Genomic DNA, 18,514 nt, shown 5'->3' on the forward strand with positions numbered 1-18,514 from the left:
TCCGTCACACACATCCTGGGAGCCCTGGTCCTGCACCTCCCCGCTCCGCCACCTCCCCACCCCCGTGAGCACCCCGTGGCATCTGTTCTTCCCTCGAAGGCATTTTAACCATTTCCTGTGGAGCTGAACGGCCAAGTCTCAGCTCCACTACAGAGTGGCTGGGTGGCACCCAGGTCCGAGTCTTCTCACTGAAACTGGGACCCTGAGACCCGCTGCACAACACCACTGAGAGAAATAAAAACTGAAACTAAGGTTATAGTGTCTACACAGAACACAATAAATTGTTGCTTTTGATTATTCTTTTTTATGGGACTTATTTGCTCTCACCTGCCCTATTTAATGTGTATGTTACACACAGAGTCCGGCACAAATAACACCTTTTTTATTACAAAATCACAAATGTGGAATTCCGTAGCACGACAATGTCACACCCATCATACACACACCGTATGATGTTCGAATTAAAACAACAAATTATTACACCCATAAAACTATCCTCCCAACCACACTAAGCAGACGTACTTCTGCTGGACCCTGTACACACACACACACACACACACACTTCGTAAACACAGAGGGTGTCCTTGGTTCCGCACCCCCACGGCCTGGCAGCGCCAGACCCGCACATGAACTAACAGAACACGAAGGACGAAGGGCCCCTGGAGATCACCCGGTCCAGTGACTCCCGGAACTCGGGAGGCTTTACCTCGAGGAGCCCGGAGCACCTGCCTCGGTGGGAGGCGCCGCGCTGCAGTCAGAGAGCTGGCCGGTGAGGCAGGCCTGCCAACCAGGCGCGCAGGGAGCCGGTGCGGGGCTGAAAGCACTGGGCAACAACCGCTGTGGAATGAGCCGCTCACAGGCGGTGGGCTCGGAGGAAGGAAAGCCCCGGCCTCGAGGGACCAGAGGGCTGCAAGCGAGACTCTGCGACTGCATCCCTCAGACCCGCGTCCTCAGGGGACCCACCAGGCTGGGATGAGGAAAGGCAAACTTCTCCTTTTCCAGCTTCTAAACCTGCATTGGCTTCGTATAAACTACTCAACTTTTTGCCCTTTTATCACGAGATTCTTCCCCATCATGAAAGGAGTATCGTGCTGATTGTCAAAAACTTTGGAAAAGTTGGAAGCAGCAGGAAGAAGAACCAAACAGCACCTGGAGACATACCATTTCAAAATAATCTGGGGTTTGGACTTTCCTTCCCGCCATTTGCTTGTGCCCCCCATGCGCGCTCCTGTTACCCCGGCCTGTTACCGCGGCTCGGGGCTGCACACTGCAGTGCACACGTCGGTGACTCACAAGTCACGACACCCGGACCCCCCTGGGGATAACGCACGTCCCTGTCGGACACCACTTCCTCGGACGGGCCCGCAGGAGAGGGATTACCAGTGCAAAGGGTGATGACATGTTCAGCTCTGAACTTGAAAAATACGTACCTTGGTTTCCCATGTGGTACTTAAGGTTTAAGTTATTATTTATACTGAGGTTCTTCAAAAAAACATTGTAATCCACCACGGCGTCTTTATCGATGTCGTAGTGCTGCGCAAACCTGAAACAGAAACACCCTCCTGTGACCGGGAATGGCCAGAGCACTCACTTCCACGTGTGCTGCCAAATGGAGCCGGAGTTAAACTAGAGCCCAGTGCTTCTTCCTCTCCAATTGCCGGCGCTCGCTGGACTTCCTGGCAGGGCAGCGGCGAGCGCTAGCCCCGGAGCCCCCCAGGGCGAGCAGGGGCGCGAGGACGGGCGCGGAGTGGCCATGGCGCCAGACCAAGCCGATTTTCCGCAAAAACGCTGAAACTGCGAAGAGCGCGCTGCGGCTTGAGAGCCTGGAGCCCAGCGGCAGAGCTGGGACCGCGCTGGCCACTGAGGGGCGCAAGCGCTCTGACTGGGAGGAGATGGGAGGAGAAAGAGCCACGGGGTCCATTTCTCAGTTTTGTTTTATTACGTGACAATAAAATCTTGATGACGTGTTATTAACAAAAAAAGGAAAACGAGACCCCCAGCAAATGTCACCTTTTCTTCAAGAAATGGACACTTCTAAGGAGGGCCCCTGACCCTGCGGGTGGGTGAACACCCGCACTTGAAAGGGACAGGACCGCCTGGGACCTGCTGGGGCAGCCCTGCCCGGGACACCCCTGGGACTTCCTTCTCTGGCAGGAGGCGGGGGGCGCCAGGGCGTAGGCGGCAGGAGGGCTGCGCCTCTGCACTCAGAGCAAGTCCAGGTCCCACTTCCCTTCTGTCACTGGTGGCAGGGGGCTGCGCCACGGACAGGTGCTCCCCGTGACACGTCACTCGTCAGAGAAACCTAGAGCTGGGTGGAGGGGAGAACGTGGCCCACGGTGTTGACCAAGCACATCATCTCCCCAAGGAAACCGAGGTCCCAGGTGACAGTTTGTTTCAAAGCAAGTTGAGTGCAGGGGTGGGGGTGGGGCGGGTGTCATGGCCATGCTATGATTCCCATAAAGAGGACATTTTTAAACACAACCAATGTTTCTCTCTGAAATACACAAATACTCCTTTTTAAAGTTAAAATAAAGGGGAATTTTTTCCAATTATTCAAATCTGCCACTTGATAAATGGTTTTCTACACAATTTCTGCATTATTACATTTATTAAAAAATGACAGTTTTAAGTGTTTGGTTACATTACCTCCATATGTGTTGGTTTCTATAATTATCCAATTCTGTGCTGCTTTCTACAAAGTTAGTAATTACCCCTTAAAGTATTTGTTATTTTCCTGTTTTCCAAATTTAACACAGTAATGTCATGCATTCATTTCAGTGAGCACCTTTTCTTCCGCTTTGACAAAGCTTGTCTATTGTTCTAAAAAGCAAAATTGTCTTGCGACATGATGGCTGCCAGATGCTGAACGCCCTCGATAGCTCCCTTTCATCCGCAGCATCTGTCTGGCGACAAGGACAAGGAGGCTGCAAGTTCCAGAACCCAGACTGTGGCTCCCATGCTCTGTCTGCTGACCACCCAAAAGTGGTGGCCGCTCTCTGCTCCAGGAAAGCGACAGCGTGCTGCAGAAAGTCTCGCCACCAGCTTCCTCGTTTTCTGCGAAGGCCCGCAGTCCTGCGAAGTCCTACCTGCCCCTAGAGCACCTGACCTTCCCTAACATGCAGTGCACACTCGGTTACAGTGCCCGCTGCAGGTTCACCAAGCACAGACAGACAGACAGACAGAAGTCTGTGGTAACAGTGCCCATGCCGATGAAATTTCAAAGACGGAGCCTCAGCGCTGCCCAGCCTGCAGGGTCTCACAAAGCGTTTTTACAAGAACAAAGGCCCGGGACACACAACCCTTCCTAAGGTGCCACAAGCAAGGCCGCTTTCCCAGGGACCTGAACCCACACGTCCACCGAGACCCCCAGGCAAGTCCAAACACATGGGAAGGCGGGCTCTCAGGGCAAAGGGGAGACACCTCCCAACCAGTAAACCTCTCCAAGTTCACCAGCTGGAGCTGAGCCTTGGGCTTCCCTCCTAGGCTCTGGCAGCAGACTGGTCTCTAGTGAGAGGGGAGGGAGGGATTTGTTTCTCATGCTGCTCATAGGTTATTTCCCCTGGAGTCAGACCCTTTGGTCTGCAGGTGGTGGGAGGTAGAGTGGTGCAAGGTGGGAACAATAAAAGAAAACCCAGGGGTCTCAGGACGGTCTCATTAAGTATGAAACTCGGGGGGCCTTCTCTGGCCCCTCATTCACACAGACGGGACGGAATTCTGGAGCCCCCAGAGAGCTGCTTCCCGTGCAGTCGACGGGTGACGGCCCCGTCCCTACAACTGAAGCTCCTGCTCTGTGCCTGGCGCGGGGCGAGCTTTGCGCATTATGTGGAATCTTCATACGAGCCCTGCAAGGGCGGCTCCTCGGTCTCCGGCTCTTTAAGAGAAAACTGAGTCTCCGAGAGGCATGGTGGCCCCCCATGGCCCGAGAGCGAGTGAAGGCTGGACACAGGCCAGACCCCAAGCACGCCTGACTTCAATGCCTAGGCCAAGAACTGAAGGCCAAAATGAAACAGAAAGCTATTAAAAAAAAAAAGATTCAAAGATGCATTGTGTCTCCTGCTCCAAACACTAAAAGGCAACGCTAACACTGAAGCAGCTTCTCCAGGAACGAGCACACTCTTCAGCCTCAGTCAGAGAGGCATTAAAGCAATTGAAGAAATGGGCTGCTTTGATCTCCTACGTTTCCATCCTTAAGGAAAGCAATTCTATTAAGTTTCTCAAGCCTTATCATGAAAGCAGGATTGTTTTTGAGGCTTAAAAAAATCTCAAATAAAAACGTGTGGAGTTCTTTATTATTCAATGCTTGTGAGATGGAGAAACAGACAGTAACATTTTTTATAGATTTACTAGGTTGGAGACTGCGGTGCCAAACGCAAGGTTTATTGTCAAATAAAACAGTTTTGTTTTTTGATTGCCTGCTTTAAAAGAGCGTTGCTTCTGTTCTATAATTACGTGCACAAAATTATTTAATTTGTTTTGTTTGGATCTTATTCTGGACACTTTCCCAGCCGGAAAGATGTAAAAATTAAAACATCTATTATGGCTTTTATATTCTGAGGTGGGTTATAAAGAGGAAAAAAGGAATTATTCAGCAGACTAGGAAATATCCATTTTTTAAACGTCTCCTTGCTTTTCAGACCCTGCAGGGCCTGTGACAGTCACGTGGACGTTTGACCCACTCTGTGTGAGGGACGCAGCCAGCCACTCGCACAGCGGTTTCTCGTGAGGTGGAACCCAGGCCTCTGGGTGGCCTGCTGAGGCGTGTGCTTCTCGAGTGGGCTGGAGGGTGGTCACGAAAGCGGGAAAGGCAGGAGCGAGAGTGCCTCCCAGCTGAGTACTATATAAATAAAGCTAAACTTGGGCCCCCCTTCCAGTGGCTTCCATTCAAAACTCAAGAAGCCACTGAAGCCAAACACCTGGCTCCTTCTAAATGCTCTAGACTACTGGAGGCTCAAAAAAAAAAAAAAAAGCCAAGCTGGCGGCCCGCCCACGACTGCCCCGGAGTCAGGAGCACAAGGAAGGGGCTTACCGACACCAAGGAACAGCTAAACAGTCAGTGGTTTGCTCTCCCCCATGGCAACAGCACCCCCCACCCACCCACCTCGGCAGGAACGGGTCTCCAGGGAGAGTGAAGTCTCGGCTGTTCCATCAGGACGGAAAGCCAACAGGGAGCCCATTAACTCATGAATGCAGGCGGAAAATTCTTCATTTTTCTCCCAACACCTCCCCACACGAGTTCTGAGAACAAGTCCACTGCGAGCTGGAGCCGCATGGGAGGGAGAGCGCGGTGCCAGCCCGGAGGAGAGGGGGTTGGTGACGGAGGGCTTGAATCACGATGCTGAGGCTGCAGGCCAGATGCACACACCCCAGGTTCCCCAGGAATGAGAACCCCCAGCCCCCACGTCTGAGAATCCACAGAGAGGGGCAGGGACAGGGGAAAGGAGGCAGCGGGGGGGGGGGGGGGCCTCTTTCCAGAAAACTNGAGGGGGGGGGGGGGGGGCCTCTTTCCAGAATACTGGAGGAGCAGGGCAGGAGGGAGGACAACTGTGGCCCCAAGGCACCCGACAGGTCCCATTTGGGGACTGGTCTCGAGTTCTACACTCACTCACACTTTGTACTCTTCGTCTGTCATCCTCAAACAGAAGGTCTCCAGGACCCGCCGCAGCCCCTGCGGCCGGACCAGGCCCGTCTTGTGGACATCGATGAGCTCCAGGGCGCTGACGACAGTTTTAATGTTTCTTAAAATCTGTGTATAAAGTGATTTAGGAAAAGTCAGAAGACCCAGTGTGGAAAACCGAATGGCAATGAGAAACATGAGCTTTTAAATGGCTTCTTATAAAATAAAATGTTTTCAAAGACTCCAGTTGTAGGCATTGCAAAATGACATGTCTATGGAAAAAAGAACACTTTGCATTTATTGAATGTTTTCAAGGCGATTTCCTCTGTAAATAGTCTTAGTAAATTAAAAAAACAAACCCTAATGTAAAGCAGTAAGTCCCATCCACAGTTCATTCCCTTTTAAGCCATATGAAAAATCTTTTTTTGTTAACTGATACTTCAGAACCACAGTTCTGGCACACCTAAACTTGTACGCGTTTTGTTTTTCATAGCCATATGCAAACTATTTTTACTAGGAGCTGAATGAAAAATATGACTGTGTATTTCAACCCCTCTGAATTTTTAAAAGATGTTACAGAAAATTTTTACAGAGCTCTGCCCCAAGTTCAGCAGGCGCAGCCTTGCTGGGCAGACGGCGTGAGCGCCTGACCTGGCCCGTGGAGGTACGCGGAGTGCCACACCGCGCACCTGCCCTTCAGCTACTTATGTTTAAGGGGAGAAACGCCCATCGGGCTCCACGTGTGCCCCGCGCAGAGCCACGTGGCTGCCTCCTCCCAGCCCACGTGAAGGCAGTGGGACCGTTTCCCATTTTTAGATAAAACGGAGGTTTAGGGAGGATCCATGGGCCACCCAACATGACCTGGCTGGACGTGGATGATGCTGGGACTTGACCTCAGGTGAAATCAGTGTCACCTGACCCTGCAGCACAGAGACTGCGCGGCACATCCATGAAAGCTGAACAAAGCCCAGTCGGGGGTGGGGCAGGAGCCAACTCACAGAGACAAACGAGGTGCCCTAGGCCTTCCCAGGGAGAATAAGCACTTCCAGCTAGAGCCATCTGGGAGGTTTTCTGCAGGAGATGGCGTCTGAGCTAGGAGAGGTGCTGGGGGTGACCGAACCAGCGTGGAATCACCGCTCAGTCCCCACCAGGACACACAGCAGCTGGGACTGTGGAGGAAGAGTGCTGAGCGGCCAGGAGGGCTGGGCTCTGGAAGGCCTCTCTCCACCAACCCACACTGGACCAGACCCAAGGGCAGCCCCGATTCGGAGGAAAATGGGCAAACTCCGAGGAGAGGGTTTAGGGACAACTCCAAGGGGAACAGATTTGTTCTCTTTTATCGATATATCCCCTGACGGTTCCCTTCACCAACAGTCTTGGGCTGACCGGATTCCAGGAGCAAACGGCCTCGCAGCTCCTCCGGGGTGGCTGTCCTGGTCACGCCATAGAAGCCACTGAACCGGCCCCTGGGACTTCCTAACTCCAGCCCCTCCTGCAAGGAGGGGAGACCCTCCCACACCCCCTCACAGCTCTCCGGGGGCCCTGAGCCCCTGGCGTGCCCACCAGTGTCCACACTACTTCGCACAACTGACCGCTGATAACTGGTCCCTCAGCTCATGGTCCACCTCCCTCGAGGGTGCATAGCTACCCGCTCAAATGCCACCCCTAATCATTCCTAATAATTCCTAATAACTGCTACCCCCAATCTAGCTAGACCCACGGCCCAAGCACCTCTCCCACCTCCCTAGCTCCCTCCCCTGAGCACCAAGCCCCAGCAACCTTCTCCCCACCAGGACCCCGCCCGCTGCCCTGGCTCCTTTTCTCTCCCCTCTGCTCCCTGTCCTCAGACCCCATGCCCATGCGGCCAGTCTCCAGGACCCCTGAGCAGCCCCCACTCTGTCCCCAGAGCAGCCCCCACACAGCTCATGCCCCCTTCTTCCCGGAAGCCCGTCTCCTACAGCAGCCACAGCCCTCTCCCCGTTCCCTTTGCCATTCTGCCTCCTGGTGTCCCCTCCTCAGCCCTCCTCTCCCAACCCCCACACTCAGAGCACCCTAGGGCTCAGTCCTCCGGTCACCACACTGATGCCTGGTGGCCCGGCCCTGCATCCTTGAGGGGCAGCTGGAGGCTCTCATAGGCCTGTCTCCAGCCTTGGCCTCTGCTCTGGGCCCAACTGCCCAGTGACATCCTGGCCAGGCCCACCCACCTCCCCTCCCATAGCCTGCCCACCCCAAACTGGGCAGGGCCACCTGGCAGACTCTCCTCTTCCCACCCACACACCTTGTCCTCTCTGTCTGAAGAGCCTTGCAGCCCTCCTGTCGCCATGGTTGCAGAATCCCGCCTGTGTCACCAGGGTGAGGCCAGGTCTTGCTATGACACCCCGAGACTGGCTCCCAGCAGCTCTCCCCCTCCGCTCCCCCCACCGGTGTGGCTCTCCCAGCCACACAGGCCTGCTGCCGCCCTCGAGGGCCAGATCCTCCTGCCTCAGGGCATCTGTGTGCACCGCAACACTCTGCCCGGGAGCCACCAGCCACCCTGCAGTTGTCAGGGTCTCAGCCCAAGTGTCAACTTATCAAAATGGAATCTCCTGCCCTGGCTGGTGTGGCTTAGATTGAGCGCTGGCCTGAGAACCAAAGGGTCACTGGCTCGATTCCCAGTCAGGGCACATGCCTGGGTTGTGGGTCAGGGCCCCAGTGGGGGGGAATGCAAAAGGCAACCACACATTGATATTTCTCCCCTGATCTTTTTCTCTCCCTTTCCCTGTCTCCAAAAATAAATAAATAAAATCTTATTTTAAAAAACCAAAACAAAACGGCATCTCCTGAACACGCCTATAAGACAAGACACCTCCCCTCCCGACATGCTTACCTTCATAGAATCCTTCTCAACACTAAATACAATGCTTGTTTCTACTGTCTGTCCCCCACACCCCACCCCCAAATGCCTGCTCCCTGCTCCCCCTCCACCTGCTTGGGGAACAGCCGCACTGTAGGGAAGCCTTGTTATACATCTGTGACGCCCCCTCGGGGCCGATCCTGAGTGGAGTAACATGCTAACTGAACGCATGTTAACTGAATGTCGGTTATGGGCAAAGTCCTGTGCTAAGTTCCACATCCATCTCCCACTTCCAACCCCCAGAGGGCGCTGGCTGAAACTATTCAATATCCGAAACTGGGGGGTCCCGAAGAGGAAGACGGGGCAGTGTGAACTGGGGCTGCACTGCCCCCTCACTGCAGCTAAAGCTCTGAAGCACAGGCCTGGCCTCAAGAGCGCGTGCGCCCTTGGCCAAACAAAGCCGTGCACCCAGTCCAAGGTGCGATCCAGCCCACCTCCTCTGTGAGGCGCTGGACAGGAGAGGCTGTGCTTTTTTAAAACCCCAGAGCAACCCATATGGACCTCCGCCCAGAACGCCGGGGAGCCGCCAGCCTGGCACAGAACTCACTCCCACCAGAGGTATGTCTCCAAGTTTCTTATCGTTTGTCAGGCTGAAGTTTGGCAGGGTCTGAACAGAGCTGCAGATGGCGAGGCCCATCAAAGGCAACCAAGTCGGAGCCATGGCCTTGTCACAAGGCTTGTCCCGTCCCGGGTGGGACGAAAGGCAAAGGCAGAAGAAACGGACGTGGTGGGGGCCCCAGGGGTAGCCCCACCACTCCCCATCCCCTGCTGCCCTGCAAAGGGAGGAGAGGGCCGCAGAGGAAAGGGGAGAGAAAGAGACTGGGATGGTGTAGGCAGCAGCTAGCTCCTTCCTAGGCCAGCGAGACTTCGGTGTAACATGGGCAAGTCTACAGCAAGAGCCAGCCGTCTCTGAGCCTCCTGTGGACGCCCCGCCCCAGCTCCGGCTCACACAGTCACGCATCCCCACGGCCCCCAGCTCCAGTGTAGGAACTGTTCCATTCACGAGCACAGCATGGTCTCGTCCCACTAAGGAAAGTCCTTGCCCTGCCTGCCAAACCCTAGATAATCTGACCACCTCCCCCAGAGACCTGTCAACCACACATCCCCTCCCTCCCCTGCAGGCTCCGTGTTCTTTCTCACACAGTCAAGTGCGCTCATCACCCGAGACTCTGCTCGGCTGGTGTCCTCTGCAGGACAGCTCCCTGCCAGCCCTCCCTGGGTCGCCAGGCCCACCTGTGCCTTCCTTCGGCCTGCACTGAGGCACACCCCCCTCCCCTTTGAGACCACTGGCTTCTTCCCCGCACACTGGAGCAGCGCCTCACCCTCCGTTTCCTCCTCCATGAAACGGGAATGAACGAGGGCGCTGGGCCAGTGTGTGAGAGGGGAAACTCGCTCGTGTGTCTCTGTGAATGGCGGTTTGATAGAACCGCCGGCTGGACCAAAGGCTGAGGACAGAGATCCAAACAACCAGGAAACCACACTCAGGCCAGGAAATAGCAAGGGCCTGAACCAGCATTCCTCCCCCCAGCCACAGCCCTGCTGCCCAGCCCAAGCTGACATGGGCGGTGAGAGGACAGTTCTGCAGTGGGCGGGAGTCCAGGGCAAGAACAGGGCATGCCTGGGTCGATGAACATTTATGGAACGGATGGATGGGTGGATGGATGGATGGTGATGGAGGGACAGATGGATGATGGGTAAAGAGCTGGACAGATGGAGGGATGCACTGATGGGGCCGCTGCAGCCCTTACGGGGAGGACGCTCTTGCCGGCCAGGCTGGCCATTGTACAGGCAGGAGGTGGGCAGATAGGTATCTCGTTTCCCAGCGAACTCAGCGGCCCGCTGTGCACCTTCCTGGGTTCGAACTAGGAATTCAGCAGACACGCAGAGCAGGTCGGGCTGGGCAGATGAGAGCGGCCCGCATACCTGCCATTGGTGGGGGGCGGGGGCTGTGGATGGTCCATAGGTTAAGAAGAGACCAAGAAAGGCAGAGGCGAGCTGTCCTGCTTCCGGGGGCTGCTCATCAGGCCAGGGGACCGAGCGGCCTGAGGAGGAAGCGGAGCCCCCTCAGTAGGAGCCCTAAGTTTGGAGGCCCCCAGAGCACTGATCCTGCCTGTGTGCCCTGTCAGAGAGCCGCCTTTGCCTGCTGCCCCCAGAGGACACAATGCAGGGAGACGGACCTGCTCCCTCCCCTGGCCCCCACAGATCCACCAACTGGAAAGAGGGAAGAGGCTGCCCAGCTGGACCAGAGCTTGAGGCTTTAGCCTGGGCCAGCCTGCACTGGCCTCCTTTACACTGCCCGTGGCCAGAAGGCCAGGGACCTGCCTCAAACAGCATCCTTCAGGGACAGAGGAGGCAGGCGCGCTAGTGCCTGCCTGGGAACAGACAATGAGACTTGAGAACTCAGACGGCTACGTATTTGTGCCCCACTGAGTCTGGGTGGTTCGATAAACTGCTAACAGTGGGGGTTATTATCACTCTACGGTTCTTTGTTTAAAATTCTTTTTGCAGCACTTTGAGCTCCAGGAAGGAAAGCTGTGAGCCACAGAAACATGCCCGCCCAGACTTGAAAGGGTCTCCGGAGGCCCAAATTCCCCTCAGGTGGCACACTCCACTCTGGGCCTGCCCCCCCCCCCCCCCCCCCCCCCCCCCCCCCCCCCCCCCCCCCCCCCCCCCCCCCCCCCCCCCCCCGCCCCGCTCAAGGAGGGCGAAGCTTCTTCCTGCTGGAGCCCAGCCTCACACAGTGACTTAACCTTTGACAGCCGAGGTCTTACCAGGCCCCTTCCGCTGTCTCCTGCTCGCTCCTCACTCAGAGCTGCCTTCTCTGCCTGGCTTCCAGCAGAAGGGGCTGGGGAGGCGCCCCACGCCTGCCCGCGGCCTGACCCCAGCCTCCCCATCACGCCCCCGCGGAGAGCCTGGCGCCCTCGGCCCAGCTCCGCAGCGGAATGCGGGGTTCTGCATCCTCTGCTGTCACCCCACACCTTTGTGTCACGGCAACCACAATCGTTGTACATTTAAGGAGTAAACTTTCCAAACGAAACCATGAAAGAGGAGTTCTCTTACAATAAACACATCAGTGCTCATTTTCCTTATTATTCTACTTTTGGCTATTTCATATAAAATCTTTAATTAAAGTTTTTCTTTGGAGTTGTCATCATCAGCGCAGAAGGAAGGCGGGGCCGGCACAGCTGTGCGGCGACGAGCGCTATTCAGGACGAAATGAGCCGGAACGGAGCACGAGCGGCCGAGGCGGCTGTCTTCCTCGCACTGGCTCTGTGTTCGCCGCCGCGCGGGCTGCCTTGTCACTTTATATCGATTCCATCTGTTTACACTCCACAGAGTATTGGCTTCCTACCGTGAACATTTCCTATTTACCAGCTGGTAGAGATGAGCCAAACCAGATAGGAAAAAATTAGAGTACGTTCAGAAGCTCATCAACACCAACCTTCAATTTGGGGACGTGTGGGAGGGGCGCGGCTCACCTTCACAAAGGTTCTGCGTCCCCTGCCCCGACCTGGGGGGCACTCTCTGCGCTGGTGCTCACCCCCACAGGCCCAGACTGCGCAGTTACCCCTTAGTGCTCATATGCAAACCCTGCCTTTACCAAAACGTGAACAAGCTTACATAAAAAGACCCTCACTGGCAGATACGTTTTCAGTGAGAGAGAGAAAAGGAGCGGGGTGGAGAGAGAGAAACATCAATGTGAGAGAAACACAGAATGGCTACCTTCCGTAGGTGCCCTGACCAAGGACCGAACCCGCAAACCTTCGGTGTACAGGATGACGCTCCAACCAACTGAGCCACCTGGCCAGGACCCAAAGACTTCTCATAAGAAACTTTATCTACCCATGGACCTTCTGACACTGCTAGAAAAATAAGCCCCAAGTCTAAACACCTAGGGCTTTAAAAAGGTTGCCAGGTCTAGAATATTTCCTGTCTCTCCTCTCTTGCCAGCCCAGGCCACATGCCCAGGATGGGCCCCACCCCAGGCACTGCAGGCCAAGAATACAGGGGCCCCTGCCACCCTGATCCCAGCTGGCTCACAGGACAGGGCTGCACACAGGGACAGGCCAGCTGACCCCCTCCTGGGGACCCCACGTGTGCCCCATACACCAGAGGTGCTCAGCAAATGTAGGCTGACGATGACAAGTGACTAGCTCCCTCCAAGTCTGATCACTGGCACCCCTGCGATCAGAGGTGACTGCTCTGCTGGCACCTCCTTTCTCATGCCACTCCCGTCAGACACCTTCAAGGAGCCACACCACGACCCATGCTTTAGGGTTAACACCCAACCTTCAATTTCTCCCATCTCCTTCTCCAGCCGACCTTTCAAAACTGACGGGTCCCCACTTGCCTGGAGAAACGGAGCCCTCTGCAGAATGGTCAGGGGGCAGCTTTCACCCGCAGGGCCCTCTGCTGCCCCCACTTCCAGGGCCCCTTCTTACACCAGACTGCAATCTGAAGCTGCCTCGCCTGCACCCTCCGCCCGACCCTGGGCAGTGAAACGCCAGCCAGGGCCCAACTGAAGCTCCCAGCTCAGCTCCCATGGCTGTGACCGTTTCCTACAGAACTTCTTGATGCACCCAGGGAACATTCACTGGATGCACTTCGGGTGCCAGGATCTGCGAAGTCGAGAAGGTGCTCACCTCAAGGAAACATCAAAAGCCTCAGCCCGTCTGATGTATTAAAGAACAGGCACAGTTTCAGATAGTGCGCTCAAAGGGCATCTCCCTGCAGTGACCACCCCTGGCGAGCACTGTGAGCCAGGCCCCCAAAAGCTGGCGTCTGGACCGGAGGGGCTGGAAGGGGTCTGACCGACATGGGAACGGAGGGTAAGGGCCGGCCGGGAACCGGGAAAGCAGTCTGGTGGTTGTTGACAAAGCCCAGGGTGGGGACAGCGTTGGCAGTGGTGGCAGTCAGAATGGACAGAGGTGATGGGCTCAGGACCAATTTCAGGACACAAAAGACTGGCCCTGCTGAGGGCCTGGGAACGGCAGAGGGGCCAGTAAGAGAAAGACAGGCTCCAAGGCCAGTCCTAGCCCTGCCCTTGAACGACTCGGTGAATGCTGGACCTGTTTACTAAAACGGGGGCGAGGCCACCGGAGGTGGGCCAGGAGGACAGTCAGAGGCTGTGACATGTGCTATTGACAGTGGTGAACCCTGAGCCCCAGAGGGAGACAGAAATGGGGGTGCCCTTAGCACGTGGCCCTCTGGTCCCTCCCCTCTGCAGCTTTAAACTGTAAATGACCACATGCGATCACGTAATGACAGTCCACAAGGGAATTACTCAGGTCTGAGCTCCTCCAAAGGCAAACCCCCAGCGTTCCGGGTAACTTCCAGCATTACAGGAAGTTCACGTCCTATTTACTCTCACAGAGAATCTCAACAGTAACCCTGCCTGCCACTTCCGCTTCAGGTCACAGCCGAGAGGAGGGTCTGCGGAGGGACGCGTGCTCGGGTCACTCAGACCGCACGTGCTGCGGTGCAGCTGCACGCCCAGCGCGGCAAGTCCCAGCGCGGCAAGTCCCAGCGCTGCAAGTCCCAGCGCTGCACCCGGCTCTCCCGCCCCACCCTGCTTCAAGCATTCACCCCTGCAATCTTATTTGTGCTACTGATTTGCTACATACAGAAAGAAGCTATTTTTTTCAAAAAAAGGATAAACTCAAGTCTGAAATAATTACAAATTCTGATGTAATGGAATCTTTGCTTTAGTTTCCCGATGAAGCCTTTAGTAAATTAATAATAGAGCAACAAAAATAGTTCCAGGAGGGTAGGTGTTTTCAGCATAGTTTTTTTATGTAAAATGGCAAGTGACTGTTCTGCTGCTGCGAGACTGGATCGCAGCGCGAGCACCAGCCCTCACTCGGTCGCACGCAGACGCGCGACACAGAGCTGTGACATTATTAATCACCATCTTCGGTTATGATTGATAGGCTGTTCTGCAGGGAGGAGAGAGCGCCTCAGACGCAATCTGTCCCAACAGCTCTGCGATATGCTAATATTTCCTTCAGATGGAAGAGGAGATGTGTTCAAATACCTCCTGTAAGAGGCAATTAATACCTCGAGACTGAGGCAGCGCCGATGGAAGTGGGATTAGGAGAACACTGAGAATTAACCGGAAGCTTGTGTGTTTCAGGGAACAGCTTCATTCTAGGTTTGGCACAGTCTTTTTACCAGGCAAACAGCCTGCATACCGGTACATTCGTGCACGCTCATGCAGTGTTATAATGTTAAGGTATGTTTATGAAATGGTTATGATTCTAGCAATTGTTTCTTTATCCCTCAAACCATAATTTCTTATATTTCTCTTTTAGAAAAATTCACCTATTTAAGAAAATGCATCTGCCCATCACTTCTGTCTTCCCTTCACGAGGCTACCACAGACCAAGCAGGCGCTTAGTACCCTCATCATTCCCTAACTGCTTCCGAAGTGACGAAGGCCGCATCGACAGAACCGCAAGGCACCAGGGCCAGCCCATAAAACCTGCGCCAGACCACGGGCCGCCCGACAGACACGCGAGTCACGGCTGACTGGGCAGACCAGATGCTCTGACGTCCGGCGCCCAGGCCTGGAGCAGTGTCCCTGACTCGTGTGGTGACGTGCCGTGAGAGCAAACAGCCTGGGGCCTGGGGGGTATTTACTAGATCTTTCCTTCTTGTGTCTCTGATTTACACATTCTGGAATTCCAGCCTTCACTTAGGAGCAGGCTGTCTGTGAAGGGGGAGGGGAGCGTTACCCCCAACACGCACTGTGGGTGACCTCAGGGCGGTCGCGAAGCTTCCTGTCTTAGGCCCCCCGGACAAATGGTTGCAGGGAGCGCTCGCCCCCTCAGCCAGGTGCGATCCTCTCCTTTCACCACCACCTGACTCTCCTACGGGGAGCTGACCAAAGACAAACGGTAAAAAGGGCAAAATCTGCTAGCTTGGCGACACATGGAAGCTCAGCCTCAGTCCTCTTTGTCCTGAAGAAGGTGAAGACCCGTGCCTTGGGCCTCCTGCCGACCACTGCTCCTGGCTGGAGCTGGGCCCTCAGCACAGGCAGGGGCCTAAGACTGGGGAGCGGGGAAGAAGGGGAGGGCATGTGCTGGAGGCAGAGAAGGAAGGGAGCCTCTCGAAGGCCCACACAAGCCAGTGCTATGTGGATGGAAAGATGGCCCTGTGGTTGGAACGAAGACCTCCCTGCATTCGTTCAACGACAGCGGAGAGACCTCGCAGTCCTGCCTGCAGGCAGAGCACACGGGCACAGGTGCTGACCGCAACGTGAGCGACCCCCGGAGAGGCAGGACAGCTCGTGGTTCAGGGCAGGGATGCGGAGCCCCGCTGCCAGGGCAGCCCCTGCAGCCGTGTGCCCTTGGCCGAGCTGCTCAGCCCCTGTCAGGTTCCTCTCTCATCGGTGCAGGTGACCACGGCAGCTGCCTCATGGGCTCCTCCTGGGAGCCACACGACGTATGAAAGCACCTAGAACAGCTCCTGCGAAGAGCTCAGTGCGAGCCGTCGTCCCCACCAGAGCTGGTGAAACCCCACTCACTTCCGCATGCAGAGGACAGAGGCCCGGCCAGCCTGGCAGGAGCCTTTTCCCGGGCGGCCGAAGCAGGTGCTGCCGGCTGCCCTCCCCGAATCCACTCGCCTGGACCCTCCAGTTTCCCTTTCGTTCAGATGTCCTCCTCCGGGGGCCACGTGCTTCGGGGAAGGAGCCCGGCTGCCACACCAGGGCGACAAGGCTGCTGCCAGAGACTGGTTTGGCTGTGGGACCCAATTCCAGGCTGTGAGTCCTGGAGAGAAGCTTCCCCAGGTCTGTAAAGAGTCACGCTGGGAGGGCAGAGAATACTGGACTGAACTTGACGTTGCAGAATATGCAGGCCTGGCCCGGCTGGCCATGTCCTCGTGACCAGCGGAGACACGGGTTCGGGACTCTGGGTCTGCACGCCCTCCTGACCTCCTCTGGGATGGGATGAGGCCCTCTTCACGTCTCAGCTGGTTCAGCTGGAGTTCTGAGTTCTCTGTCTCACAGGCTGGAACAACCAAACCCCTTGGAAGGAGGCTGAGGGGGAGCCACCTGGTGGCAGGTAAAGCCTACCACAGAAGGGGTTTCAGTGGCTGCAGAGAACTGGCCTCCCTGTGAGGGTTGGGGGGTCTGTCACTTATTCTCACTCATTCTTATAACTGCCCTGATGGGGGAGGGGGAGTCGGGGCAGGATGGGAGAGACCTGCCCACAACCCCGTGTGGAGGAGGCGGCAGAGCCTGCACTTCGGGCCAGCGGGCGGGCCATTCCCACCAAATCCCTCTGCCTCCCACGGGACTAAGAAAGCAAAGGACCCGAGGACCAGAGTCCTCACTGCCCAACCAGTCAAAGGCAAGGAAGAGGAGCCGAAGGAGAGAAAGCACAGTCAGGTTTGCGACCAAGTGCAACACCGGGGCCAAAAGGGCGAGGGCACACAAGAGCCACAGAGGGGAACCTGCGTGCAGGTGACCAGGGACACGAAGCCCCGAGTATCCCATGAGCTTCCAGAGCTTCATCTCCTCTGAAATCCAGGGCCCCAGGGGCCACACAGCAGCCCCTTCCCATGCAGCCCGGAGGCAGCAGGGCCTGGAGAGCATCCACTCCTCCCCTTGGCGGGTGGAGACCACCAGACTCAGAGAGCTGCAGGGCTCAGCTGGGGAACGAGTGTGGCCACCAACCTGGGTCAGAGGGTCTCAGTGCACTGAGGAAGGGAGGGGCGGAGGAACCAGCATCACACCAAGCTTGCTGCCGGAGAAGACAATTTGAAAAAGCAAGCAGACTGGGGCTTGGTCAGTTTGTGGTGCCAACTGCTAATTCTTTGTTGGTTTAGAAAGGCTAGACCGCACCTACATTCAGCAAAGGCCGGCTCCCATCACTCAGACATTTACACGCATTCTGGGCTCCAGCGAGCCACGGGGACTCCTATTCAAACAAAACTCTCAGCATTCTTTCTCTCCGAACCACAGAGGTCCCCAGCAGGGGCGCTCCTCTCGGTCTCCACGTGCGTGCGAGAAGCGTCCACAGGACCCGAGTCTGAGCTCGAGACACGCTGCGGTGCACAGCAGGCAGCGGAGGAGTGTGTTTGGTGTGTTCCACTCCACTTGCGGTGGCTGGGAAGGCAGGGCACTCCCACACTTTCAAGGAACCTGTAGTAGTCTTCTCCCCGCAGCTGCGCCATCCAGGTCTTCCAGGGCATTGCCAAGCCACACAGCAGCATGCCAAGGTGGGCGTCATCACCTCCTCCAACAGATGAAGAAAGCCAATGACAAAGACTTGCCCAAGGCCACCTGGCTGGGAAGTGGCAGTGCCGAGGGCAGAAACCCGGGTCTGACTGGGTCAGTCTGGTGCCTGCCTGCCTGTCCCGGGTGTGACTGTGGGCAGGACCGGCCGAAGCTCCCACTGGCCAGAACGCAGGACTGGGACATAGGGTCACCTCAGTCCCTGCTCCTCCACCTTCCACCGTCACCATTTCGTTCTCACCAGAAGCTGCGTGAAAGCTGCACGGTTTAAACTGATGCTCAACCCTCCAGAGGGCTTCTCCCACCCAGAGGATTGGGGGGAGGGGCTGGGGGAGGGGCTCCCTGAAAGGCCGGCCCTCTCGGCTTTCCGTGTTCACTGCACACTGACCCGAAGCGCTGTTCACGTTGACAGGGCTGTCACAGACGGCTGACGTCCCTGGGAGAAGCTCCTGTAACAGTTTATGAAAAGGCAAAGGACGCGAACCACCCAGAATGTCCATCACGGTAGGTATTTCTCATGGAACAACACGTGGAACACAACGGAGGAAACACGAACTTGGAGCCCGTTCCCACCACCGTCGACGATCACGGACGGGCTTCCTGGGAGCAAGCGATGCTCGAACACGAGCGCCCTCGTGGTCACGGCGTCAGCCAGGAGAATTCAGACACAGGTTTCGTGGATTTCTGGCTATTTTTGATTTTCAAATGTATGAAAATCTCAGAAGAGTTCAGAAAGGAAAGAAAATGTGTCCCATTTCAAACTAACATA

General features: G+C 56.1%; 1 protein-coding gene across 1 annotated transcript in view; it reads right to left on the reverse strand.

Moving 5' to 3' along the window:
• The window catches only part of EFCAB6 (EF-hand calcium binding domain 6), a 152,251-nt gene that overhangs the window by 103,598 nt on the left and 30,139 nt on the right, over positions 1-18,514 (reverse strand). Inside the window, exons 6-7 of the mRNA XM_037028488.1 lie at positions 5,607-5,743; positions 1,431-1,543 (exon numbers count right to left, since the gene is read on the reverse strand). Coding sequence (XP_036884383.1) covers positions 1,431-1,543; positions 5,607-5,743 — 250 coding nt within the window. The remainder of the gene's footprint in view (positions 1-1,430; positions 1,544-5,606; positions 5,744-18,514) is intronic.

Source organism: Sturnira hondurensis, unplaced genomic scaffold, assembly GCF_014824575.4.
Source record: "Sturnira hondurensis isolate 20B ecotype Veracruz unplaced genomic scaffold, ASM1482457v3 Scaffold0019978, whole genome shotgun sequence".
Taxonomy (NCBI): Eukaryota; Metazoa; Chordata; class Mammalia; order Chiroptera; family Phyllostomidae; genus Sturnira; species Sturnira hondurensis.